The sequence below is a fragment of the Carcharodon carcharias genome, chromosome 17 (genome assembly GCF_017639515.1).
Source record: "Carcharodon carcharias isolate sCarCar2 chromosome 17, sCarCar2.pri, whole genome shotgun sequence".
Classification (NCBI taxonomy): domain Eukaryota; kingdom Metazoa; phylum Chordata; class Chondrichthyes; order Lamniformes; family Lamnidae; genus Carcharodon; species Carcharodon carcharias.
The window spans coordinates 65,142,644-65,170,293 of record NC_054483.1 but is presented as its reverse complement, the minus strand read 5'-3'; the positions used below and the strand labels follow the sequence as shown (position 1 = coordinate 65,170,293).

General features: G+C 41.4%; 1 protein-coding gene across 5 annotated transcripts in view; it reads right to left on the bottom strand.

The window, feature by feature from the left end:
- The window catches only part of fam204a (family with sequence similarity 204 member A), an 84,017-nt gene that overhangs the window by 21,061 nt on the left and 35,306 nt on the right, over positions 1-27,650 (bottom strand). Inside the window, exon 8 of one of the 5 annotated variants that reach the window (XM_041210518.1) lies at positions 24,122-25,859. The exons of the other annotated variants lie outside the window; for them this stretch is intronic. Coding sequence (XP_041066452.1) covers positions 25,794-25,859 — 66 coding nt within the window. The 3' untranslated portion in view covers positions 24,122-25,793. Of the gene's footprint in view, positions 1-24,121; positions 25,860-27,650 lie in introns of those variants that run through there. 5 annotated transcript variants of the gene reach the window in all.

The window sequence follows — 27,650 nt, the reverse complement described above, 5'->3', positions numbered from 1 at the left end:
ACAAATCCTTCCCAAACTGTGGTGTCCAGAGCCAAATATAAAACTCAGTTAAGGTTGAACTAGGGTTTTGTTTTAAATCACCAAAACTTCCTTGTTTTTGTACTCTATGCTCATATTTATAAAGTCCAGGATCCCATATTCTTTATTAGCCACTTTTTCAACCTGCCCTGCTACCTTCAATGATTTATCACATAAATACCCATGTCCTTCTGTTCCTACATTCCCTTCTATAATTTTACTGTTTTATATTGCCTCTCCTCATTCTTCCTCCCAAAATGAATAATTTCACACTTCTCTGTACTTAATTTCATCTGCCACTTGTTCATCAATTCTACCAGCCTGTCAAAGTCATCTTAAGTTTATCATTATCCTCCTCACAGTTCAAGATACTCTCAAGCTTTGTGTCATTCACAAATTTTGAAATTGTGGCCTGTATACCAAAGTCTATGTCATTAATATAAATCAAGAAAAGCAGTGATCCTAACACTGGGGAGCCCCACCATATATCTTCATCCAGTCTGAAAAACAATCATTCACCAGTACTCTCTGCTTCCTGTCACTCAGCCAGCTTCATATTCATGGCCAGAATATTGCCGTCGGTGTGCGGGGGTGGGTGTCCCAACGTCATCATATGTCATTTTGATCTTTAATTCGGTGGTTGCGTGCCCACTGAACTGTCAACAGCTGTTAAGGCCATTAAAAAAGCAATTAACCCTATTAACAACACTGCCCATCCAATGTTAAGGTTGGTGGGCAGGCAAAGAGCCGAAGCGGCCTTCGCGTTTTTCAGGAAACCTCATCCACAGGCAGGATGAGGTTTCCTGAAGGTTTAATAAAATAATTAAATAAATTTTGCTAAATGTACAAACATGCCCCAGCTCATGTGACACTGTCACATGAGGGGACATGTTTAAATAATTTTTCTATTCATTTATTCAAAACTTTTATCATCAACTTAATCTCCGAGGCAGCTCCGTGACTTAGGGAGATCGCTGCGCTCTTTTGTGCACATGCGCAAGAGCGCAGGCCCCGACTCTCCCTCCTCCCCCCGCCCACACAGGTATCACTGAGTGCTACCAGCTGTGCGTTATGCTGGACGGGCCTTAATTGGCCCGCCCACGTAAAATAGTGGCACACAGCCAATCGCGAATGACAATCAGCTCTGTGCCCGCCCCTGCCCGCTCCTGCCCAACACAGGTAAGATGCAACCTCATGTTGCCTTTTAGTCTATGGGCTTCAACTTTGCTGACAAGCCTGTTATGTAGCACTTTGTGTTTTGGAAGTCTATGGACACTACATCAACCACAAGACCCTCATCAACCCTTTCTGTTACCTCATCAAAAAACTCAAGCAAGTTAGTTAAACTCAATTTTCCCTTAACAAATATATGTTGGCTTTCCTCCATTAATTCACAGTTGTCAAATGATTCTTCATTTTGTCCTGAATTATTGTTTCTAAAAGTTTTTCCAACACCGATGTTAAACCGACTGGCCTGTAGTTGCTGGGTTTATGCTTAAAACTTTTTTTCAAAAGAAGTTTTAACATTTACAACTTTCCAGTCCTCTCGCACTACCTCCATATCGGAGAAGGATCAGAAGATTATGACCACTGCCTGTGCATTTCCACCCTTACCTTCCTCAGTCTCCTTGGATTAATCTCAACCGGTCCTGGTGGCTTACCAACTTTAAGCACAGCCAGCCTATCCAATACTCACTTCTTTATAAATTTTTAGCCCATTAAGTGTCTCAACTATGTCCTCTTTCACTCTGATTTGGACAGCATCTTCTTCCTTAGTAAAGACAAATGCAAAGTACTCATTTAGATCTCATCCATGCCTCCACCTCCATGCCTCCCTTTTTGGTCCCAAATTATTCTCACTCCTCCTTTGACCTACTATCTATATGCTTAAAGAAAATATTTGGATTTCATTTTATGTCAGTTGCCAGTCTCTTCTCATACTCTCTCTTTGCTTCTCTTATTTCTTTTTTCACTTTTCCTTTGCCCCTCCATTCGTTGCTGTGTCTTCAGCCATCCAGGCTCTGGAATTCCCTCCCTCAACTTCCCCGTCTCTCCACCTCTTTCTATTCTTAAGACCCTCCTTAAAATGCACATCTTTGATTAAGCTTTTCGTTACCCCTCCTAAAATCTCCTTCTTTTGGCTGATTAGGCCTCTATGAAGGGTTGTGGGATTTTCTTTTCATTAAAAGCACTATGTAACTACAAATTGGCACGTAATTGTGTGCTTGTGATTACATCTTGTCACATAACTGCCACCAAAAGGAGTGGAACTGAAAGCCACCAGTTATAATTTATGAGTCACAGCATGTAGGTAAATGAATGGATAGCATCAGCACGCTACTAACTGAAATAACTGACAGAAGCGCAATGTTGTGAAGATGAAGATGTCCACTATAGAAAGAACTGCACAACAGTGCAATACCTCATTCCTCCAATGCCATATCTATGATTTCCTGTGGATGCCTCTCTTTTATTTTTCCTTTCTCCCCACAGGGAAGCACTTTGCCTCTTCCTTTCCTACAGTAGAGGTCAGGATGAGAATTCACTAAAGTGAGAAGTGCATGGATATTCATATGCCAAACATGATTTAAGAAATTATCATTGAGGTTCATTTAAGAAGAACTGTCATATAGACAAGCTATTAAGGGTGATCACCAAACCATAATACAGAAAGGATTTAACGCCTTCAGGAAAGGGGATAGCATAAAATTGGAGATGGAGAAAAGAAACAGTTTGCATCTATGTACTTACAATATTCCTAATATTAATGGTGATGATATAAATACACTGATTTTGTATCTAGTTAGGCAATGACGATTCAGTATTTTTTCCCTCTTGCCTTAATTCTAATATTATGGAATTTTCCAGATATATATATACAATTGTTCATACGAAAATATGCTGGATTAGTTGGTAAATGTAACTGAAATCCATAAATTGAAAATAATATTCTCAATCAAGCTTCGGAATAACATAATTCCTTGAGCCATCCCAACAATTTGTGATTAATGAAGGAAAAGTCTAACTCTTCTAACCTAGGATCCTATGCCCATATATATTGAGCCTTGCTAATGGAAATAATTGTACATTACAAAGAAGGGGTTGTCAATAATGAGCAGATAAAATGCAAAGTTTTGCTATACTTATAATACTTTAAGCTCATCGCTTGACACCAATTCCACTTTCAATAAGCCTATTCATCAAATAGAAACCATCAATTTTAGAAATACAGATGTGAATGCACACCATGCTCATCCATCACATGCCTTGTATATATGACAATGCTATCTGACCCCTTATAATGTCAAAGTTATATATTTACTCATAAGAAACAGAAGTGGGTTGAAATTATGGGATGTACAGCACAGAAACAGGCCATTCCACCCAACCAGCCCATAAATTGCCCAACCATCACATTAAATTTTCTGTTTCATTGTTTTGACAGAGGCATTAATTCATTTGTGGGATAAATCCCTTTTAAATCAAGCTAAGAAACGTTTTCTACAAATAGCACATTACATGATTTCAATCGACTAAATATTGAACTATCTGAATTTAAAGAAATGGTATCTATGTAAGATTACACAGCTGGCTTGGGCTTTTAAGTCATTTGTATTTTTGCATGGATAATGACAAGTAAATAAACACCTTAACAAACAGAAAACCATATTTTAGATATAATTTATGCACCTGCAATCATTACGTAGTTATCAACTTTTTCACTTAAAGTTGACAATGTTGACATTAACATTGGTAACTGTCTATTTAACATATATCACGTTGTAATTACACCTTTCCCCTACTAGAAGCACCACCACTGATGAGGGTACAATTACAGCATGTACTAGTATACAACGGCAGTTTCTATTAAAACTGTGCATATAGAAATTTATGATTGCAATACATAAAGGCAGAATGTGTGCAAGTAAGATGGGGACTGAACTGTACTTACACAACCTGGTCCGTTTACTGGAGCTCTTATAGTTTAACCCAGAGATTCCCAAGCTTTGGGCACAAACCTCACGCACTCCCCACCCCACCAGGAACATGAAAGCCGCAGGGGAGGAGTGGACATAGTGGCCAGAAAATACCTCAGCTCTGCTCCCGTTTTGCCAACGTTATTTCACTGCAAGACAACATAGGAATAGCAGGAGCAGATCCAAAAATTTCCCAGTCACTGAGTTCTGATGAGATTATAACAGGACAGAATTGAAACAGCTGAAGTTTTTGGATTACCACTCACATTAATTATGCAAAATAATTGTTTCTTAGAAAGAAGGGGCACACATGGGACATGAATCTCCAAGGTTGGGCAGGGGGTTGGGGTGGAAACTTTTTAAAAAAAATTGGGAACCTTTGGTTTCAAATGTTATCTGAAGCTTTTAAACACCAACTCACTCCCAAAGTATCGAATACTTTTAATGTAATTAGTGGAAATTACCTGGACAAAATCAATGCTTGGGGGATGAAGCACAAACATTTATAAGTTTTAAATATCTTTGTGATTTTTAATGTGCACAAACGTACATTAACATCAAGTACAAAAGAAAAACAGCACAGCAATTCAAAAAAACTTTAAAAATCAGATTATGGCTGTAACTTTGATAAGTCGGTGTTCTTTAAATTCTGAACATGAACTTATGGGATGTCAGTGAGGGAAATTTTCCATATTTACACCAGGAAAGAATAAAAAAGTCAAAAAGAATGCCTAGGGATAAGGAAACCATATCACCCCTTAAAATGCTAACATCACCACAATTCAGACCCACATACTTGAAATTATTCAGTGACTATTATTCAATAGGTGTGATATTTTTGTTAAAATTAAGTCTATTTTTGCAGTTGCCTCTTATAATGAATTGTAATTTTTCTGTGTACTTTATAACATTTCTTAAAGCAAATATATAATCAAGGAACATTATTCAAGAACTCAAATACTGCGACAAGAAATTGAGGGTAGGTTGCCTGTTTGAGGTCCTTCAGGTCGACTAAGCCAGCTTCAATTATCCAGATTGGCATGTGTCTCATGTATTACTGCACCTTGAAAATACCGTTAAGAGAATTATCCCTTTGAAACTGGACAGATTTATGTACAAAGATAGCAGTGGATTCACCTGAGGCTGGGAACAGTGCAAGTAATAAGAAGCACAAGCTGACCTGTCAGGATATCCCTAATTGTACCAATGCAGTAGTTACATTCAGCCTTTTAGAACACATGACTGTGCAGCTATGATGAAACCAATATTTAAACAAAATGACTGTTCTATAGTCCACAAAGATTTTTTTTAAGAGATTGTAGAATTTTTAATTCCCTTTCAGTTTTACCACAAAACTAAAGTATTAGAACTCTTCAAATTCTGATGTTTTTCTTATGAACTGATTTAAGCTACATTGATTTATTAGTACTCATTACGGCAGGCTGCTTTATTTCATGACCTATTACATCAGTTTTATAAGCATTGTAGAGATTTTGGTAAACAGCAAATGTTCCTATGCAGGCTAAGTGAAGCTGATGGTCAAGGTAATATTGTGTCACATCATCATGAAGATCTAAAAGCTGGCACGGTTTAGATGGGAATGGAGGGAGGGGAGGACAGAGTCTGAGCATGCAGCAAAAGAACTGAACTCCAAAGGCTTTTTATCACTGTATTTCAGGAACCAAGGGTGTAAAATGTTCTAATTTGGGTTATATTAAAAGCCATAAAAGGTCTTTCAAAAAGATTAATGGTACTTTCTTGGATTGAAGATAAGGGTTTTAGCTGGCTGGAAATACATGGCTTTTGCTGGGCCCTTGAGGCATTCATCTATACAGCCACTTGGAAGATTTGTAAAAGCGTCTGCATAACCTGCAGCTAATGAACAGTAAAGATTTTTTCTAACATTCCTCACAATTTAATATAAAATTTACTATTAAATCCATCAGGGGAAAAATAATACAAAAATGTTATTAATAACACAGGTTGGATTGGTGGCATTTTTAAAAACAAACATTTTTGTAGTAGAAACTCTACTGTGATTTGTGTATTAAATTATGTTATCAGTTCAGTCTGCGGTTTCCTTGATTGTCTTTACTGGAGCTCTGCATTAATGTCTATGCAAGTTACCTAGGAGACCAAACAGATCAAAGAGACAAAACTCCACTGTCTGATTAATCAGCCTACAAACGGCTTATTTTTTTTTTGCCTTCATGCAAGTATGAAAATTAGATTCTGGGAACCGTACATTGTGCAGATTTGTTCATTCTTATCAGAACAAAGCATGCAGCAGCTTATTTCATGGATCACTGGCACAGTCGTCAATGCAACACTGAGCAGGTGACAGCTCTTCATTTCGTAGGTTGAACAAAATTAGTGAAATTCAGTGTAAATTAGCCTTTCATCTTGTAGGTAATACGGCAGATTTTCAATTTCCAGTGCCTGCATTCTAAAAAGTCTAAAATGTTCTTCTTCTTTTTCCTCCCTCCGACAAACACATAGCTAGTCCCCATGTTCTCACATGTTCTTTATCTCAGCCCTTCCAAGTGAGAAAAAGCTTATTAGTTCGCTTTGAACTTCAATCGCATTTACAACAACAGTTTTATAAGCTAATTAGAAAAACAGATTAATTAATGAGTAACTAGTAATAAAATGGCAATCAGGAAGAAAGAAACAGAGGGTGCTAAGCTTCAACTACCATCAATTAATACCTAATTACAAACAAATTATATATGTATTTTGCTGTGGGCTTCAATTTACTGAAAAAATGGCTGCAATTAAAAAGAGAAAACATGTTGCTTAATTAAACTGCAAAAAATCAATAGTACAAAAAAAGGCTTTGCCTACCTCGGCAATTAGTAGAATACAATAAAACTAATTCTATCGCTTGACTTTCTTAGCCCATTAATTGAAGCTCAATATCATGCTCCAGTAATTTAAGACCAAAAACACAAGTGGTAGTGTTTCTCTTGCTCAAAATGTGTGCTGAAAAAAAATTATCTGTTACACTTTTTCGCCTGATAAACCGAGACAGCTCAATGGCTTGAAATAACTGCTGCAATGTAGAAACTCAGCACAATATCATAAATCCATTGCCTAGTGGTCACCTTCATGAATTTGACTGAACTGGTTGAGTATAATGCACAACTGTTTAATCCAGGTACCAAATAAAGAATTACCATGTCCTAAATACAACATTAACGTAATGTTTAAAGGAGCACTGCAATGTGGTGAATGCAGAGTATCATCGCATCCATGGTTTTGTAAATGTTTGAGTCAGTTAAGAACTATTATCCCAAATAGCTTCAATGCATTGTATAGTAATTGCACCAAGAGCACCTGCTTAATGTATGTAAAGCATTAAGTTACTTGTACATGTAAAAAAGCACCAAAAAAGAACACAGCAATTAACTGTCCTAACATTTAAAACTTGCAAGCTGATCTCTAAAAGTCAAATATTAGTACATTTCTAATTTTCAACCACATTTTGGCAAAGCTCACTCTTGATTTTGAAAAAATGAAACCAAATTAATCACTTGATTGTTGAACTTAGCTGACAGGAGTACAAATATAATTCTGCAAGAGCTAAAAATGATCAATTGCTCTTCAAAGACTTGAAGACAATGGATATTTTGCATTAATTTTGAATAGTGAATTGAATACTGAAACAGGATTCAGATTGTCATATTCAAGATAAATGGCACAGCTGTGGCCTCTGATTGACATATAACTGTATAAATTACGTAACAGAGTGTGAGATCTGGTTCGGAGCCAAAACCGACTCTCACCTTGATTCCATACTTTCTCTGCAACAAGAGATTTCTGTGTATGTAACGAACACATGGCTCTGCCTGCCAGCTAGTTACATTTCATTGTTAAGAGAATGTGGACAGGACTATGCGATCTCCCTTAACATTTCAAACAATTCAACATTTGAAATGAAAAGGTTCCCAGGTGAAACCATCAGAAATGCATCAAATTTGGCTTCACACTTGGCTGGAGTCATATTAAACCTAGTGTTAAGCACAAACAGCTTATGATTACTCAAGACTGCCTTACAATTTGCTCAGGAAGCATAGTGGAGACTTGACTTTCAGTTGCATAACTGCTTTTGCGCACATTCGCAACTGGTTTGGAACCATACAAAAGAGGTAGTTTCAGAGTACAGTAACATAACTGCTCAATCTCAGATAATTACAAGGAATCGAACATTCAAAAAGTAATTAAAATAAAAGCAAAAAACTGCAGCTGCTGTAAATCCAAAACAAAAATACCTGGAAAAACTCAGCAGGTCTGACAGCATCTGCGGAGAGGAATACAGTTAACGTTTCGAGCCCGTATCACTCTTCATCAGAACTAAGGAAAAATAGAAAAGAGGTGAAATATAAGCTGGTTTAAGGGGAGATGGGACAGGTGGAGCTGGATAGAGGGCCAGTGATAGGTGGAGATTGCCAGAAGATGTCATAGACAAAAGGACAAAGAGGGTGTTGACGGTGGTGACATTAGCTAAGATATGTGCTAATGGTGACATTAAGGGTAGAAAGCAGGACAAGCAAGGTAAAGATAGCCCTAGTGGGGGTGGGGTGGGGGTAAGGGATCGAAATAAGCTAAAAGGTAGAGATAAAACAATGGGTGGAAATACATTTAAAAATAATGGAAATAGGTGGGAAAAGGAAAATATATATAAATTATTGGAAAATGGGGGATTGGAAAGTGGGTGGGGATGGAAGAGAGAGTTCATGATCTAAAGTTGTTGTACTCAATATTCAGTCCGGAAGGCTGTAAAGTGCCTAATCGGAAGATGAGGTACTGTTCCTCCAGTTTGATTTGAGCTTCACTGGAACGTTGCAGCAGGCCAAGGACGGACATGTGGGCACGACAGCAGGGTGGTGTGTTGAAATGGCAAGTGACAGGGAGGTCTGGGTCATGCTTGCCGTCAGACTGAAGATGTTCTGCAAATCGGTCACCCAGTCTGCATTTGGTCTCTCCAATGTAGAGGAAACTGCATTGGGAACAGCGAATGCAGAAGACTAAATTGAGGCAAGTGCAAGTGAAATGCTGCCTCACTTGAAAGGAGTGTTTAGGCCCTTGGACGGTGAGGAGGGGGGGAAGTAAAGGGGCAGGTGTTGCACCTTCTGCGGTTGCATGGGAAGGTGCCGTGGGAGGGGGTTGAGGTATAGGGGGTGATGGAGGAGTGGACCAGGGTGTCACGGACGGAACGATCCCTGCGGAATGCCGCCGGGGGGGGGGGGGGGGGGGGGGGGGGGGGTGGTGAAGGGAAGATGTGTTTGGTGGTGGCATCATGCTGGAGTTGGCGGAAATGACGCAGGATGATCCTTTGAACGCGGAGGCTGGTGGGGTGATAAATGAGGGCAAGGGGGACCCTATCATGGTTTTGGGAGGGAGAGAAAGGTATGATGGCGGATGCGCGGGAGATGGGCCGGACACAGTTGAGGGCCCTGTCAACCACCATGGTGGAAAGCCTCGGTTAAGGAAGAAGGAAGATATGTCAGAGGAACTGTTTTTGAAAATGGCATCATCAGAACAGATGCGATGGAGGCGAAGGAACTGAGAGAATGGGATGGAGTCCTTACAGGAAGTGGGGTGTGAGGAGCTGTAGTTAAGGTAGTTGTGGGAGTCAGTAGGCTTATAATGAATATTGGTGGACAATCTATCACCAGAAATTGAGATAGAGAGATCAAGGAAGGGAAGTGTCAGAGATAAACCATGTGAAAATGATGGAAGGGTGGAAATTTTGGATATTTTCAATTGAATTTTTCTTGTCATTTTCTGCTTTTAAAACCTCTTTATCTCAATCATCATGAATATAAGAACTTAGAAGAAACAGGAATAAGGGTAAGCCAAACGACCACTTGAACCTGCTCCGCTTTTTAATAAGATCATGGCTGATCTTCTATCTTTGCTCCACTTTTCCTATCCGATCCCCAGAGCCCTAGATTCCCTCCATGATCAAAAAATCAATCACAGTCTTCAATATACTCAACGTTAGAACATCCACAACCCTCATGCCTAGTACAACACAGGAATAGAGCTGAGGGGCCCTATTTTAACCCAATCAAAAAACCACCCGTTTTTATAAGCATTAAAATCAGGCTCACGGACTCCAAATCAACTCTATCCATGGAGCTTGAGTTTCCATAGTTGATAATCCAGGCTCAAATTGTGCTCACATGCTGAAGTGAAGATTCCACTCAAGCTCATTTGCATAATCACAAAGGTAAAATCTTCCATGGGGCAACAAATCAGACAGCTTTCTTGAATGTAATTTATTTTCTTGCAAAAAATTCCTTGATATACTTAAGAGTGGTAACCTGCTACAATTTTATTGATATGGCTGAAAATGGGTTTATCTTTAAGTTTTTATTCCACCACCCATGAGTAACCCCATTTTAATTAACTGAAAATACTTTTAAAAAGCTATTCAGAACCATTTATTAGTTTTATTAGTGTTGTCAGTTTCTTAGGAATTTTTTCTTAATACTCAAAAGCTTTTGAAAGGTGCCTATTAGCATCCTCATTAGCACCTAACGGCATGGACAGGATTTGTGTGATTTTTTACTGCCCATGATCGATATGTTTATATGCAATGAGTGTGTGTCTTATGACCTTGGATGGGGTGGGGCAGTAAATTTCAGGGGGGCAAAGCACCTTCTGTGAATTGATTCAACATGACATCAATTCCTCTACATCAATGCTGAGTTAGTCCCTGGAAAATTACTATAAATATAAACAGGTCTTCAATCACACCTAGAACATAAACCTCATTATGGGAAGCATCACAATGGATGGAGGAACTTAACGGGGGGAGAAATCAATTTCAAGGTATGCAATAAAAAAAGCAAACTGCACAGAGAATGCAACCAAATATTTGAACTGGTTTGAATAACTGGCAGTTTTAAAACTTCCATCAAATAAATAATCCCTATCACTTGACATCAAGTACTCACTTTAGATTTTAACTTTTAATACAATGTGTCAGAGTTTTCAAGTTGGCAGTCCGAAAGGACAGCCTGGACTTCAGGAAGTGAAGCTGTGTTGGAGCTGACCAACCTGTAAAGTCCCAACAAGGCAGAGGTGAATCTGCCTTTTAATTTAAAACATTGACATTTTTTTTGGGTACGGTATTAAACTGTTTGTTCAAATCTAAACTACTCACTATTTTTCCCTACAACTACTGGCAAAATTACTGCCAGTATTGAATATAAGATTTTAAGCATAGATTAATTATGAAGATCTTTAAGTCAGTTTTTAATGCTTTTATTTAAAAAAAAAACTTTGCAGTTCAGGGTTTCTGCTTTGGGCATAATCGGTGACCGAGGCATAAAGTGCACCCAAAATTGTGCCAGTTTCGAGGAGCGTTGATTTTCTCTTCCATCTATTCATTTGCATATGAACGAACATAAACGACAGGATTTTGAGGTCAGCAGTAAAGCAAGGGTAGTCGACATTGACCTCAAAGAAAGAAACCCTCAAAGACCTAGCGATCTCTGTGGCGGGAATTTCCCCTTCCCAGCAGTTCAAATCTAGCACCAAATCAAGGCGATGTCTTGGCATGTAGCAGCAGTGATGTCAGCAAGTAGGTAGGCAACCAATCAAATTGAAGCATTCACATACTGCAAACTAGGAAGTTAAAAGCACTTAAAAAACCTTCATTTTTAATTTAAATTAATCATTTTTTAAACAGTTTGTTTTAATCAATATTCCTTGGTATATTTAAGAGTGTAGCCTGATGTAGTTTTATTAATACAGCTAAAAATGGGTTTATCACAAAAAAAATAACCATTTTTGATCAGTGTCTGCGGCACTAAGTGAGCAGATTTTAAAAAGGCATATACAAACCCATTTGCTAGTTATACTGGTGTACAGTAGTTAGGTTTTCACTACATTAAAAAGACTCAAACATTTTTAAGATACACCAAGCAGTGCCCTGGTGTCTACAAAAAAGTTTATGAGCCTCCTGGCTGACAAGCCAACTGGCTCATTTAGCAGAAACTTGTAAAGGTGATTAATTCCATCTGGGGACATGGCCAGTTTTGTGAATTTCCAGTGCAACCTTTGTTAAACTACTGCAAAAAGTTCAGGGACACTCAACTTGCACCGGACTTAATTCACACTTGATATCCCTTGATCTTTTATACTGTGGTTTGGCTGATTTTGGCCAAATTGCCCTTAAAAAAAGGCTCATCCTAGCTGGGGGTAAGAATTTGTTCAATTTAGCACTGTATATGCCAAGTCTGTGAGGGAAGGCAGGCGGCTAGAAGCTGAGTTTTTTCAGAGTGGGTTTGGAATAAGGTCGGCTGCCCACCTTTGTTCAAATTAAGATGGTTAAGGCCCCAACTAGGTGCAATTTTGCCAACAATTTACCATGTGCAGAGTCCACCAGTTCAATGCAAGCAGCCTCCCTATGTCAAGCTGGGGTGGGGTGGGGTGGGGGGGGGATGGTGACTATTATTGACAGATCCCCGGCGAGGATGTGGACATGACAAGCAGATTTCATGCCTACCTTTGGAGGGGTTTCTCCTCTGCTCTGAGGGGCCTATCAGTCTTGGCCCACATTATTTCTGATTGGATCCATGACTCCGAGGGTGCCTATACAGCAAAGCACCCTCACGACTTGCCACAGCAACATCTACCTACCCCAGAGGGTTGCCAGGGCTTCCATGATTGGGCTTACAGCATCTGGAGTATGCCCACTGTCCTTACTAAGGCTGTAAGCATGGAGGCAGCCAATTAAGAAGCTACCTCTTGGAAGATTGCGCTGCCGGTCTCACTGCCAGCAAGTACAGGTTCAGGGATCCTCAGGGTGAAACCCGTGGGAAAATCCAGCCTAATGTTTCAGGTCCTGAAATGTTGAGCGGGATTTACTGAGGGCAGTGGTGGGCTGGACATCCACCACTAAAACTGGTATTATCTCCACCAACTTGATTTCTGTGAGCCCTGAGGGAATCATGTCCTTAACTGGCAGCAGGAACTCTGCCATCGGGGCTTCTGGCTCCATGGAGGATATTTATTTGTAGGACTTACCCAACAGAGCAGAAATCCTTCCATGAAGAACTGCCAGCCAATCAGAGGCTGGCAGCTCTCCATTACTGGCAGTGCCATTGGGAGCCGTGGCTGCAATCATTTGGGCGTTCACCAGGGGTCCCAGGGTGGGATGGGGTTGTGGGGAGACAGTCGTCAGGTGCACAAGGGGAAGTGAGTGAAAGGGTGGGGGATGGTTCTCAGTGCCCCCAACTTCCCGATGCTGGGTTCCATGATCACGCACAGAGTGCCTTTGAACAAGGATGCCTTTCCTACTAGGTTGCAAGCAAACTCATCAGGGATTGTTGGGTCTCCCTGCACAACAAGGCCCTTGCTCACCGCTGGCTGAATACCCCATTAAGGGCAGCAGGATGAAGCCCTTAATGCCCCACTTAAGGGTCTCAATCGGCAACTGGGTGCGAAGGTGCAAACAACGCTTCCTGTCCTGGACTTAATTGGAGGGAGACTGGAAGGCAGCGGGATCTCTTCCCTGTAACCCTCCTACCTGATCACATGCCCACACCATGCCTGGCCTCGACTCCAAACTCATCCAAGGCGGGCATTAAATTCCTCCCATTAACTCAGTTTCCCCCTCAATAGATGCTGTCTGGGCTGCTGAGTATTTCCAGCATTTTCCGTTTTTATTTCATAAAAGACCAATGGTTTCTATATTAAGAGGAATACAATCCTTCACAACGAACTGGGACCCATGCCGAAAATTTGACATCAGCAAGGCACACACAGCACACAACTTGCAGGCTAATGTCACAAATGTGATGTATGCAGGCCTGATTTTTGTTAATAAAAATAATGGGACTTGTTTTTGATAAAAATCAGTGAAAGCTGATGAAGTACATTGTTAATGTATGCTTATATCCTAAAGGGGACTTAAGATGAAATAAGGGTTAATTAGGATAAATGGCCTGCATGGGAATTCAAGACTAGTTAATCAGAAGGTTTTTATTCAATTTCCAAACTGCTACTTTCTTAAAGAATTAATTATCTGTAGGTCAATAACAGGCACGTCTATAGTGCATAGTTGGTTTACCTATTAGCATGGAAGCTACAATTACATATACAAGTCAGAAACCAATCAATATGTATCTAATTCATACCTCAAGTTAGTTTTTTTTTTAATATGATTGTACATGCCACTCTTTTTTCTACTGATATGCAATAAGTCCTGCCAAGTTGACTGTTTTGATGAGCGGATAGCTTAAAACATACCACTCACCAACACAGAACAAACATCAAGGTCCAGCATCAAATTGGTTGCTACATGAAGTAGCAGGAAAATATTCATGTTCTCATGGGAGAATGTCCAATATACAACAAATGATACCTTTCTGAGAATACTAGAAAATTAGGTAAATTTCATTATCGATATTTCATAATACAAATTTTATAATATAATGCTTGGGGATGAGTTTTGAAATCAGGTATCACCACTGCTAGCACAGCTTCTGAGGCATTGCTCACAGTGAAGCAGAGGATAACATTAATATAGCAGCTTGAATGGTTCCAGGAAGCAAGTGCATGCTGTATGCAAGAAATTTAATATATAATTTCCATCTATCATTATGATTAGGTAAAGAAATTTACCTCATAATAAATATCTCTCTGTCCTTAATGACTTATGAAATTCCTTTTTATAATAATAATCCACTTAAAAGAAACTTAGTATTTTAATGCGGATTCTATTTGTGGAATAGTTGGCATAGAATGAAAGGAACTTACAGCAAACAGTCATGCTGCCAAGACTCCTTTTTGTTACTGGAATTTGTATCTTTCTCCAAGAATATAGGGTAAGTTATGCGATCACTTCGTGGCCCTCTATGCTTGAATATGTTCAACTAACATGTTAAAATGTTCCTCCATTTGTCAACAAGCCCATTTATTATCCCCAGTTCTTTATCCTCTGAGTAGCTTGACACTCCAAGTTTTGAACAGCTTTTAAAAGCTCTTTAATGAAAATGTAAGGTTCAACACCAAGGATGAACTCCACTGCAAAGATCTTGGTCTGTTCCTATTCCATTGAAAGAGTTAAATTTCAGATAAATATTTCAGACCTGGCAATAGTTAGGAAAGAAATGCAGGTTCTGTCCAATTATTATTATCTTATATGCAAAAAAGTTCACCATTAACTGAAGTTAATACCTTCAAATTACACAAAATCTGTAAATTTACTTTGGCAGGTTGTTAAATGAGGTCAATATGTTTTATTGTAATCAAATTGTTGCCGTGGGCTAGAGCACTCACAGACAGTATGGCACCTTTGCAGAAACAGGAGTTATCTAAAACTATAAATCAAATGTGAAATTTGAGTTTCAGCCAAACAAGAAATTTCAGATGAAGAGATTGCTTCAGGCTAATAGCAAACACTTCTGGTCTTAAAACATAGTCATGCAGGTAAGCTGTTGATTTCTCCAACAGCTCAGCAAAAGCCAATCTCTTCCCAACAGCAATCTTAAAATAACACAGCATTGTTATTTATCATTTCTATCAGATATGAACTTTATTACTGTTCAATTAAACTACCATTTTAACAAGTGCTTACCAACATTGTTTAAGCGATGCAGTTTTCAATTTACTTATCATTAATCAATGCATGTTTCCCACTCAACTGCTTAATAGCACTTGTGGGCAAAGCATCAGGCAGTGGCAGGAAAATATTTAGGTCGGTGAATAGGCTAAGTATGATGGCTGCTAGACCCCAACTTCAACATGATAAATGTTCTCTGAATTATGTGATGCAAATGGACTCTTCAATGACAATTTTTAATTGTAGGAAACGCTCTGAGCGGTAAAAAATCTGTATATTACTATTGATAGTAGCCTTTACAGTCACTGAGCTGCTTGATTTATTCGAATGCTATATTTGTAATCTAAAGCTTTAGTTAATTGTCAAGCCATCTCAAATCATGAAATTCTCACCTTAACTAACAACACTAAGCAAAATAGCCATTCTATACTGAAAAACATCTTTTCTTCCAATTGTTCTTTGGTTACATTCAAAGCATGGTGTATAAAATATGGAATATTATGCACAACATATTGTACTATCGTATGACTTATGTTATAACAATGCTGGAACCTAATTCTGAGACCAGTAGCTGTGTTAGAAAGGCTTGCATTTATAACTTGCCTTTTTCATCACCTCAAGACACCCCAAAATGCTTTACAGCCAATGAAGAATTTTCTTGCATTGTAACTCTTTTGAGTACAAACCCGTTTCCATCTGTTTCAGATGAAGTTACATTGTTTCGCCATTGTGAGATTTGAACTCTTGATCTTGGGGTTACAAACCCAGTGCCATAACCACTTGGCTATTTAAGCCAGGCCTTTCTCGCATTGTAACTCTTTCGAGTACAAACCCGTTTCCATCTGTTCCTATTCAGATGAAGTGACATTGTTTCATAGTTTGCCATTGTAAGATTTGAACTCTTGATCTTGGGGTTACAAACCCAGTACCATAACCACTTGGCTATTTAGGCCAGGCCTTTCTCGCATTGTAACTCTTTCGAGTACAAACCCGTTTCCATCTGTTCCTATTCAGATGAAGTGACATTGTTTCATAGTTTGCCATTGTGAGATTTGAACTCTTGATCTTGGGGTTACAAACCCAGTACCATAACCACTTGGCTATTTAGGCCAAGCCTTTCTTGCATTGTAGTCACTGTTGTAATGTAGGAGACACAACAGCCAATTTGTGCACAACAAGTACAACAACAATGTGACAATGACTACATAATCTTTTTGAGTGGCATGGTTGAGGGGTAAATGTTGGGCAGGGTATCAGGGAGAACTTACTTGTTCCTCTTTTAAATGGGATCTTTTACATTCATGTCAGAGTGCAGAAGGTCTTGTCTTTAGTGGGAAACAGTGTTTTGTTATTGTGTCAGTATCTAGTGCATTAGTTGGCTGTGCTGGAACCTTGATAGTTATCCTTTCTGGTTAGGATTCAGGATGGTAGTGGCACACAACTTATGACAATGATCCAAATATACCAGCATGCCGCAGGCAAGTAGCCCTGGAATCGGAAACAGGTTCCAAAGATACTGACTGATCGGCTGAGTTTTTCCAGCATTTTGTTTTATCCCCTTTAAGGTGCTTCAGGATCTTAATAACCTAAAGGAGCACTTAAATTCCGGTCTCCTATTCAACGAGCTGACACAGGAGGGATTGGGGGAACCACATTTCACACTGGCAACTTCACTGCTGCATGCAAAAGGACAATGCATAAATTGGGTAGGGTCCTTGCCAACTCTACTGGGCAGCCATTGCTGTTGCCCCATCCACTTCCCGTCAGTTTCATGCCTAGAGACCAAAATTCAGCCCCAGGTGTGGGCTTTACCCTGTGCATTGTCACTCTATGGGAGTTTTCATTTAAGGTGCAAGTTGCTTTCTCTGAAACTCTGGGCTGAATTTTCCGTGCCCGCTGGTGTGGGATGTGTTCGGCAGCATGAGCAGACAATATGGCAAGAAGGCCAGAAATCGGTTTCAAGGCATAGCGAAGCCAATTTGCATTCGTCCGCTCAGCCCGTGTGTTTCCCGCTATCGGACATTGGGAATCTCATTATAATACATCTGCATATCATTATAAGGCCGGTCTGCTAGAATCATCACCACCCCCCACCCCGCTGGGTCGTCCGCCCATGTCGACATGATTGTATGCTAGTGCAGAACATATCTTGACAGATGTAACGTGCAGAAGGTCGGGACTTACCCCCAGGGCTTTGCACACATCGTGGACACCCGAGGAGCAGAAGATGCTGGAGCCCAACAGCAACGGCACACTGGAGGAGAGTCCATGGCATGCTGGGTAGATTCTCAAGGACTGCTGCGTAGCAGCTCATGGAAGCTTGAAAGTCACAGCTGAGGGTCTGCTCACAATGGTTGAGGGGGTGAAGAGGAAGGTCCAGTTGTGTTTGGCAGAGGAAGATGTACTGGGGGGTGGGAGAGGAAGGTCTAGAATCGACTGGGATTGGAAAAGGTGTCTGGACGGGGTGAGCTTGGGAGTGGGGTAACAAAGGTGTCGGAATGGGTGAGGTTGGGTGGGGGGAACGAAGGTGTCGGCGGGAGGTGGGGGAGGGAGTATGGGAGGAGGAGGGGGTAACGAGGGAGAAGGCGATAACTGGGGAGGTAGGCGTAAGAGGGGAGTGTAAAGTGTAAGGAGTTCGGAGGGGGAAAGGATTGTGGAGAGGGGAGGGAGTCAAGTGGGAAGAAAAAGTGCAGAGAGGGGAGGGACTCCAGCGGAGGGAAGGAGTGTGAGGGGGGAAGGGGTCTGAGGGGAGTAAGGAGAGTGGAGGAAGTAAGGGTGGAGGAAGAAATAGGGGTGTCTGAAGGAGGCAGGAAGGGGGATGTACTAAGCGGGGATGAAAGAGTGTTAAAGGGAGGGGAGGGGTTCAAAGGGAGGAAGGGGTCTGGGGGGTGGGGGGGATGGCAATGGCCAGGTGAACTCTGATGAGTCCATGACTGCCTCCTAGGGAGTGAACTGAGGGTGGGTGTGGTGCGAGGGAATGGTGAGAATAGCGAAGAACAGAGTGAGGTGGTAGGGTGAGGGTTCAAAAGTAGCGGTAGAAGGGATGGTAAGGGTGTTTGGTGGTGACTCTGAGGCAGATACTACCCTGGGGGTGGGAAGGAGGTGGTTGGGGAGGTTAATGTGCATGGGGGTGGGAAGGGAACATGCACGTTCACCTGGACATCACTGAAGGAAAAGAGTTGTGACTGATAGATCATGGAGGGGAGGTGGAACGTGATGACAGGGGAGTCAACAGTGATGGGGAAGGAAATGGGTGACTGGGGGAGGGGAAAGGACAGTGAAGCGAATGGAGAACTGAATCACCACCATGCTGTCTAAATCAAAAGTGAAACGAGAGTCATGGTGGGCGAGATCAGGCGCTGCATGGGAGTGTGATCAGTGGGTGGGCGGAGATGCAGGTCAGCTCAGATGGTCAACTGAAAACGAACCCCAGCAAGCAGCATTGAAAATGCTCAGGACATTGAGGTGAGTGATACGTGAAGGATCTGCGTGCGTCGGAGAATGCATGCACAAGGCTCCAAAATGCCCTGCTGCACACACACTTCTCCCTCCAGAATCACTCATTGGTCTGCTGCTCCCTCCGTGGTGACAGAGGGCGAGGTTGAGGGGCTTACAGGCAAAGGGGACTAGGAAGGAGAGAGGACGGCCTCTGAGATTCCTGAGTGGGTGGCCCAGGGGTGTCCAGCTGATGCTCCTCCTCCCTTCGGGTGCCCAAGGGCCTGGCCTGACTCTTTGAGGGGAAGGGGCACCTGGAGGGATGTTGAGGTGCCTCATTTCCCTCTTGCGTTCCCACTGCAGGAACCCACCTATGGCTCCTGCGATGGTGTGCTGGTCTGCATTCTGCTGGACCAGGGTCTCCATGGCATCCATCATCCTCCCCATGGAGACTTCCATACACACACATGTGGGCAACACTTCATCAGAGAGCAGCTGGACACTCTGACTCGCGAGCTGCTCTGTTGAGGGCTTCCAACAGCTCTGCGTGATATTCCCACGCCTTCTGCTAACTCTCCAAGATGAATTGGAAGGACAAATCCAGAGGTTCATCATCTGACTCAGACCTCACAGATGCCTCCTCCCCAGCAGTCCTCCGAGTGTCGGGGAGCTCGCCTGAACCTGCCTCCTCCTGCTGCGGAAACATTTCCATGTGGTGAACACCAGATTGTGAATCTGAGCCTGTTCTAGACCTAGATCCCACGGAAGTGTGCCCCTTCTGTGCTGGTGCAGGGTGTGGGTAAGAGCCGTGACTGGTCTTCCAGGCTGCTTATTTCCAGTTCTTCAATGGAGGAGGTATCCTTTTAGCTAGAGATGAGAACCTAGATGGAGCTGAGGGACAGGCCGGCTGAGTGTGTTGGTCGCTTGGCACAGCTCTTTGTGAACCAAAGTGGAGAAAATTCGCCCATGGCAGCAGGGTCAAAAGCAGGAGAGAGAGCACTCACAGTCACGTTGAGAGAGAGAGAGATGATGTGTTGCAGGGTCCTCACAAGGGTGTTCACCGCTGAGCTCACCATCACCGCAGGCACAGTCCATGTCCTCATCAGTTAGCGTGATGGCACGATCTTCAGTGCGTGAGGGGCCTAATGTGGGCCACTCTACCCCCAGTCTGGGACCTCTCCCTGATGTGAGCAGGCTTCTCCTGCATGAAGACAAATGGAAAGTGTGTGAGCAGGGAACATGGCACTGCGTGGAATGTTTACGTGGATGAGGATGCGAGCTCCAGAGGGTATGAGCCCAATGGAGATGTGAAGGTGTGTGTGAGTTAGTGGTGTTGTCCCTTGAGGTGTGAGATTTCTATGGATGTGTGATGAGTTTGAGAGTGCATGAGTTGAGAGTAATGAGAAGAGTGACTTAGCCTTGCAGAATGGATGAGACCATGGATGCAGCACTCGGTGGCTCTCCTCTTCTGCAGGGCATTGGCGCTGACCACTAATGCCACTGCCTCCCATGCTGGATTGGTGATGCAGCTGCCCCTCCGCGGCCAGGGCGGGGGTAGAGGACATCACGGCAGGTCTCCACAGCATCCAAGAGGTGCTCAAGGGATGCGTCACTAAACTGGGGCGGTGGGGGGGGGGGGGGGGGTAGTGCTGCAGTCTTTTTGCCTTTCGGGCCATCCTGTCTTCTGAGAGGTGAGTGCAGCTGCACCTTAAATGTGGTGCCTGGCGTGAAGAAGTGGCGAGCTGATGGCATGGTGGGCGAATGAGAGCCTGCCCACCATTGAAACGGCGTGTTTCCCAGGAATGTATAATTAATTTGCCAGATTTGGGACGGTACAGCATGAGAATCTGCTATTGCGGCCAGCAGGTAAAGTGTCCTTTTCCCCACCCACTACTGCACTTAGTGCAAATCTGGGACGATTCCACCCTCTGCCTTACTGGTGCCGGAAATGAGTTCCAAATATAGCAGGGAATTCTGTTATATATGCTTTCCTTTCTAAGTTAGTGTTTGAAAAACATGTTAATGCACATGTAATGGTATAAGGCCAACACATCACCAATTGTGTAATTGTCTCTTTTACAATCCTAAGCATAAGGAACAACCCCTATCTGCAAAATCCAAAACTATATTTGCCAGCTTTCCAATTCCAGAAAAGTCTTGGAAGGTTGAGAGAGATTTTCTTTGCTAAAATGCAAAAGGAACAGTAAGAACAAAGGAAATATAACAGCAAACACATAACTGGGAAAGATCTTAGCAGAAAGAAGTGACACAATTCAGCAGTCAGATATAGTTGGCCAATAAAGTGAAAAGTGGCAATCATTTAAGGACAAACCTTCAGGGAACAAAGAGTGCTTCAATGCAATCATAGAGACTTGCAGCACAGAAAGGGGAGCGATTTGGCCCATTACACCTCCGCCTGCTCTTTGAAGTTGCCCATTTTAGTCCCACACCCAGCTTTCTGCCCTTGTCTGCCCAATTGCCTTTGGAAAGTTCCTATGGAGTGTGATTCAATCACCTGCTCAGGCCTTTCATTCCAGACCACCTTAATTTTCTGTTGAAGAAACCTCTCCTCATTTCCATTCTAATTCTTTTGCCAATATTTTAAATTTATGAACTCTGGTTTTCGACCCACTTGCCAGGACAAACAGTTTCTCCCTGCCTACTCTATTAAAACTCATAATTTTGAATGCTTCTATTAGGACTACCCTTAACTATCTCTGCTCTAAGGAGAACAATTCTAGCTTCTCCATTCTCTCACGTAACTGAAACCCCTCATCCCTGGTATAATCTTGGTACGTCTCCTCTGTATCCTCTCTGAATTCTTGATATCCTTCTTAAAGTGTGATGCCCAGAACTGTGCACAATACTCCAACTGAGGCCTAGCGGGTGATCTCACATCCTTGTTTTTTAATTCAATGTCCCTATTTACAAAGCCAAGTATTTCGTACACTTTCTTAACTACCTTATTGACTTGCCCTGCCACCTTCAAGGATTTGTGAATATGCACCTCCAGGGCCCTCTGCCCATGCATCCCCCTCAAAATAGATCAGTCCACCTCTCTGTGATGTTTCTCCCAAAGTGCATCATTTCAAACTTCTCCGCATTAAACTGCATCTCTCATGCATTTTCCCATTTCACCAGTCTATCTACGCCTGAGGTCTGCTATTGACCTGCTCACCATTTACTATGTTGCCAAGTTTGTATTATCCACAAACTTTGACAGTATACTCCCTATGCCCAAGTCCAGATCATTTATATATAACAAGAAAAACAATGACCCAAATACTTACCACTAGGGGACCTCACTGCATACTTCTTCCCAGTCAGAAAAACATTTGCTCACACTTACCCTCTGCCTTCTATCCCCAAGCCAATTATGTGCCAGAGTTACCACTGTTCCTTTAACATCATGTGCCTTATTTCCTGAATTGATTTGTTACGTGGTATTTTATTAAATGTAATGATAGGCAAGGAATGCATACAAAAATCAACTGGCAGAGAAGAGCTCCAAGATGCTTTTACTTTGACACTTGAACCAGAGAGCAATCTTTCTGGATCACTCTCTTCTGTTTATGCAATAAAGTGGAATGAGCCCACATGCAAGCCAGGCCCTGAAATGGAAGCCAGCTGCTTTGTTCACATGTGGATACCATCAGTGGCTACAATGAGTCTCCAAGCAGAGACTCAACTGATCACCTTAATACACACACACACATATACTAAAACAATGGTCCAGTTTTGCAGTCAATGGCATTCATTTCTCATTGCTGAGCCTACCCAGGCTTTTTGTGGGCTTTTGAGCGGCAACCTAGATATTTAGAAATTAATTCCAGAATGGAGCCTTATACAGGGGATCTGTGGTGTGTGTGAGCAATGCAAAAAACAGCAGGCTGAATAATACGGTTGTAGGCTGACAGTGGGTTCCGCACCCGCCATTGGCCTACAACCATGGCGTTCTGGCTTCCGGGTCCTCCATCAGCATGTGCCCAATGATATGTTACTGCTGCCAATTAGCAGCAAGGGGGAGTCTTGACCTTCATCCCACCCAATGAATGTTGGGGGGGTGGGATGTCCAGTCTGGAGGCTGCAGGTCATGACCTGGAACAAGGTCATGGCCAGCACTTTAGAGGGCTCTCTGTCAGGTGACCCATCAGATGGTCAATCTAGTGGATTAACTATACAGAGATAAGTTTTGTGCATTTTCCAGTCTGCCTAGGTAGGTGCATTTAAATTGTAGCTAATCTTTGCAAACCATGTCAATCTTCATAAGTGGCAGAAATTTTAAAAATCAGCGCCATCTGAGGGGAGATGCATACCAGAAGGGCTAAACCATCCCCAGATACAGTGAGGCCACACTTGGCGCCCTCCTGCATGTAGTTCACGATCGACGTGACCAGCTCATGCCAACCACTGGCAAGAGGAGGAAGCCCAGCCAGACTTGTGTTGCATGGTGGTGGCCTAAGAGGTCAACAGTGTGGGCGTGGTGAGAAGGACTTGGTCCCAGTGCCACAAAAGGCTAAATGACCTCATTAGATCAGCCAGGGTGAATACGGCATCAGTATGAGCAATCTTAGTCCGGTATGCTACAGGTCTTGCTAGCAAATGCAGCCTTCTGAATCAGAGGAGAGTTCTCCTGATGAAACAATCACCAAAAGGTTCCTGTGCTCATTCACATGAGCAGTCCCTGCAGTCACTGAAGTGTTCACTGCAAAGCTGAGATTCTGGTCTCCGCTGCAGTTTTAAAACCCGCCCAGGCTTGCCCATCAAAAAATGGATTCCCTACCTGTCGTGATTCTCACCCTGAAGGTATTATTGCCTTTTGAGCATATTATTGCTGAGAGTTCTGTCGTTAATCATCCTCATTGGTTTCTCAATTGTCATTTGAATAACATGGATGGGTTTCTGACTTTTTGTCCTACCCCGCTGCTGTATTATTGCAAACCAGTGTGATGACATCAGAAACGGCGCCCAACATCATCATGCCCCACATAACGCTGAGTGAAGTGGTCAATACTCCTGTTCTGGGAGCATATTATTCAGCCCAGTGTGTGTTTTCAACCAATTAGACTGTAGAATTCACAATGAGACATGCATGGTATAAACCAGGAAGTATCAATTAGAATATTTAATTTATTGTAAAATCATGTATAGAAAGTGAAATAATGAGAGGAAGAGAGAGATGGGAGTAAGAGCAAGATATGTATATAAATATATAAAGAGGCAAAAAGAAAAGTTAAATGTTTTTTTAAAATCTCCAACAATAATTCAATGCTGCAGCAATGAGACTTCACATTTGTAAAAGTAAATTATAAATGCCAGAGAGATTGCTTGTTAATAATTAAGAATTATCAGGCTATTAAATTTTACACTTGAAGGCACCAGTCATAACTCTCCCTGGCATGTTTAGTGGGTAACCAACATCTAAGCACTGCAACTTCGCTCCCTTTTATGTATTTTAATGTTGAGAGTCTCTCAATGAGATACAGGTGTAGCAAAATTTCTTGGGGAAACAGAGCAATTCGAACTGCAACTTCCTAATTTCCACCTTAAACTGCGCATGTGCAGACAGCAAAAGTTGCTGTCCAATTTAAACACAGTTATTTGTACCACTAAACCCAAGCCAATGTCAAACACACATCAAATGCTGTCTACTAATATCAACAACAGTAATTTCAAGGCTATTAAACAATAATTTGTAAACCTGACATATTGCACCAATTATAATTCATTCACATCTTTTCAAAAAAATGTCAGTACTTGGATGACTTTTGGGAGGGGAAAGTAGGGTCACTTATTTTTTAAAATGCTTTTCTATCTTCATTAAGAGCTCAGTTTTGTATTTATTAAACTTGGCAGGCAGAACATCTACTTTTAGGGTTAATAATTGCAACTTATCTGTGTAAACTACTTAGGTTATTTCTAAACTTGATAGCAGAATATAAATTGTTGCAATCAGGGATAATGTCACCATGTATTATGCTAATTGGGCTTAATTTAGATATGAACTTACAAATTAAGATGTTCTGCACAACACAAACATTAATTCCTATCTTCTTTAACACTAGTTGAGCACCAAAGAAGAAGTTAGAACAAAATAAAAACTCATTATCTTCATTATTCCCAGTTAGACAAAAATTTACATTCTGGTGAGCTGCCAACAGAAGGCCAATGGAGGATGACATCTTGATTGACAGCATGTACTCCTGCTGACATTCTGCAAGCAGAGCATGTCCTTGTCAACATTCAAAAGAAGCAGGACTGAATTTCTCCCGCATGACTGAAGTAATTTATTTCCTCTTTAAAGCACGGATTGTCAGAGTTCCAGGAAAAACCTAAATGTCCACACTTTGTAAAAGAAAGCAAAATGATTCAATTGTGCTGGAACAATTCAAGATCGCTTATTGCAAATACTGCCAAATAAATGTACAGCACCTGCAATCTCTGTCATCAGAGCACATTCTGTTCATCAAAATATTACTTTTGGCTGTCTTTTGGTTAAGGAAAACTCACTACAAAGCAGTCCTTTTTGGCAAGGGGGAAATACCAACACGCGCAAGGCACCACGTGATACAACCTGCAACTTTGAGCATTGTACAAAACCTAGGCTTGACTCAGCACAGTAATTATGAAGCTACATTTGTGAATATCAGTATCATACTGCATTTGACATTTTACAGCAAGAATGCCACTATGGTGCTACCGCTACATCACCTCAAGGGCTGAATTTCAAATATCTCTGTAAAGGCAATGCATTAACAGCCAGTTGTTCTTCCAGCATTGTATTAATATCCCTGTCCACGACAATACATCTCACCACAACATCTGTCCTGGAGCCGAGGAAGGAAAATCTAGTTAATGATTGATAAAATTCATTAGTTGTGAACCATGATGCTGATGCAATATAAATAATACAACACTAATTGTTTATAATTAGCACAGGAGCTACAATTTATTACTCAATAAGAGTATCCACAACAAAAAAGCTCAGAAGGATGTCATTCTGGCTCATTGCAAGCAACACAAAACGAGTGACACTGTTGTACTCGCTCCCCATAATCCTGTACAGTTCACTGCTTCATATGCAATTAAAATTTCACTGAACTCCTGGATTTACTTAAAATATTTTCCACCTTTCAAAATGAACCCCACGAAAATAACATTCATTAAGATAAAAGCAAAATACCGCAGATGCTGCAAATCTGAAACAAGATTCATGAAGAAGAGAAATACAGACTCGAAACGTTAACTGTGTTTCTTTCCACAAATGCTGTTAGACCTGCTGAGTTTTTCCAGAATTTTCTGTTTTTGTTTAAAATAATATTCAGCATCTCTAATACATTTTGATGTATCATTTAATTAGTCTTATAAAGCCAAATCGCACATTTCTGATTTAAAGGAATTCTTCAAAGATACAAAAAATTACTATGTACTTCATTTTTCATTTGGAGTCAAGATATTATTACAATCTTTCATGCAATCTCCCTTGCTAAAAGGGCAAGTATATTCTACATGTAAAATTCCCCTAATGTCCATAACCATTCCACTCACATAATGAGATTCCATCTCACAACTTTATCAATAAAGCAGGCTGAACAGATGGCCAGATTTGCCCAGATGGTCTCATTATGAATACTTAGCTGAGGTCCAAGGCCCACTCATGGGTTCAGCAATATGGGAAATGGTTGCACAGCCGTGAAGGGAACTGTTAGCTTCATTTGACTGACAGTTTTATGAGCTTGTAATAAGTTTATATTTCTTTGAAGTGGTTTTTCAACACCTACTTATTTATTTGGAAAGGGGTAATGACATACAAACATACGAATTAGGAGTAGTAGGCCACTTCGCCCCTCGGGCCTCCTCCGTCATTCAATAAGATCATGGCTGATCTAAATGTAGCCTCATCTCCACATTCCCATCTACCCCGATAAAGTTTCACTCCCTTGCTTATCAAGGACTCTGCCTTAAAAATATCAAAGACTTTGCTTCCAATGCCTTTTGAGGAACAGAGGTACAAAGACTCACGACCCTCAGAGAAAAAAAGCTCTTCTCATCTCTGTATTAAATGGGCAACCCCTTATTTTTAAAACAGTGGCCCCCTAGTTCTAGATTCTCCCTCAAGGAGAAACATCCTTTCCACATCCACGCTGTCAAGAGCCCTCAGGATCTTATAGGTTTCAATCAAGTCACCTTTTCCTCTTCTAAACTCCAGTGAGTACAAGCCTATGTCAGATGTTAAGTTAACTGGCCAGTAGTTTCATGTTAGGAATTATATTCACGATTTTCCAATCTAGTGGAACCTTCCCATACCTAGGGAATTTTGGAAAATTCAAACCAATGCATCCACTATCTCACTAGTCACTTCTTTCATGACCCTAGGATGAAGCTCATCAAGGCCTGGGGACATGTCAACCTCCAGCTCAATCAATTTGCTCAGTACCACTTCCCTGGTGATCGTAGTTTTCTTGAGTTCCTCCCTTTCTTACATTTCCTGATTTACAGCTATTTATGAGATGTTAAGTGGCTTAATTTTTTTTTCCAATTGGAGTATGAATAGCTGTATTTGTGGACAGATTTATGAGTTTCTAAGAGGGACAATTTTTTTCAAGGGGATTTCGAATGGCTAATTTTTATTTTCGGTG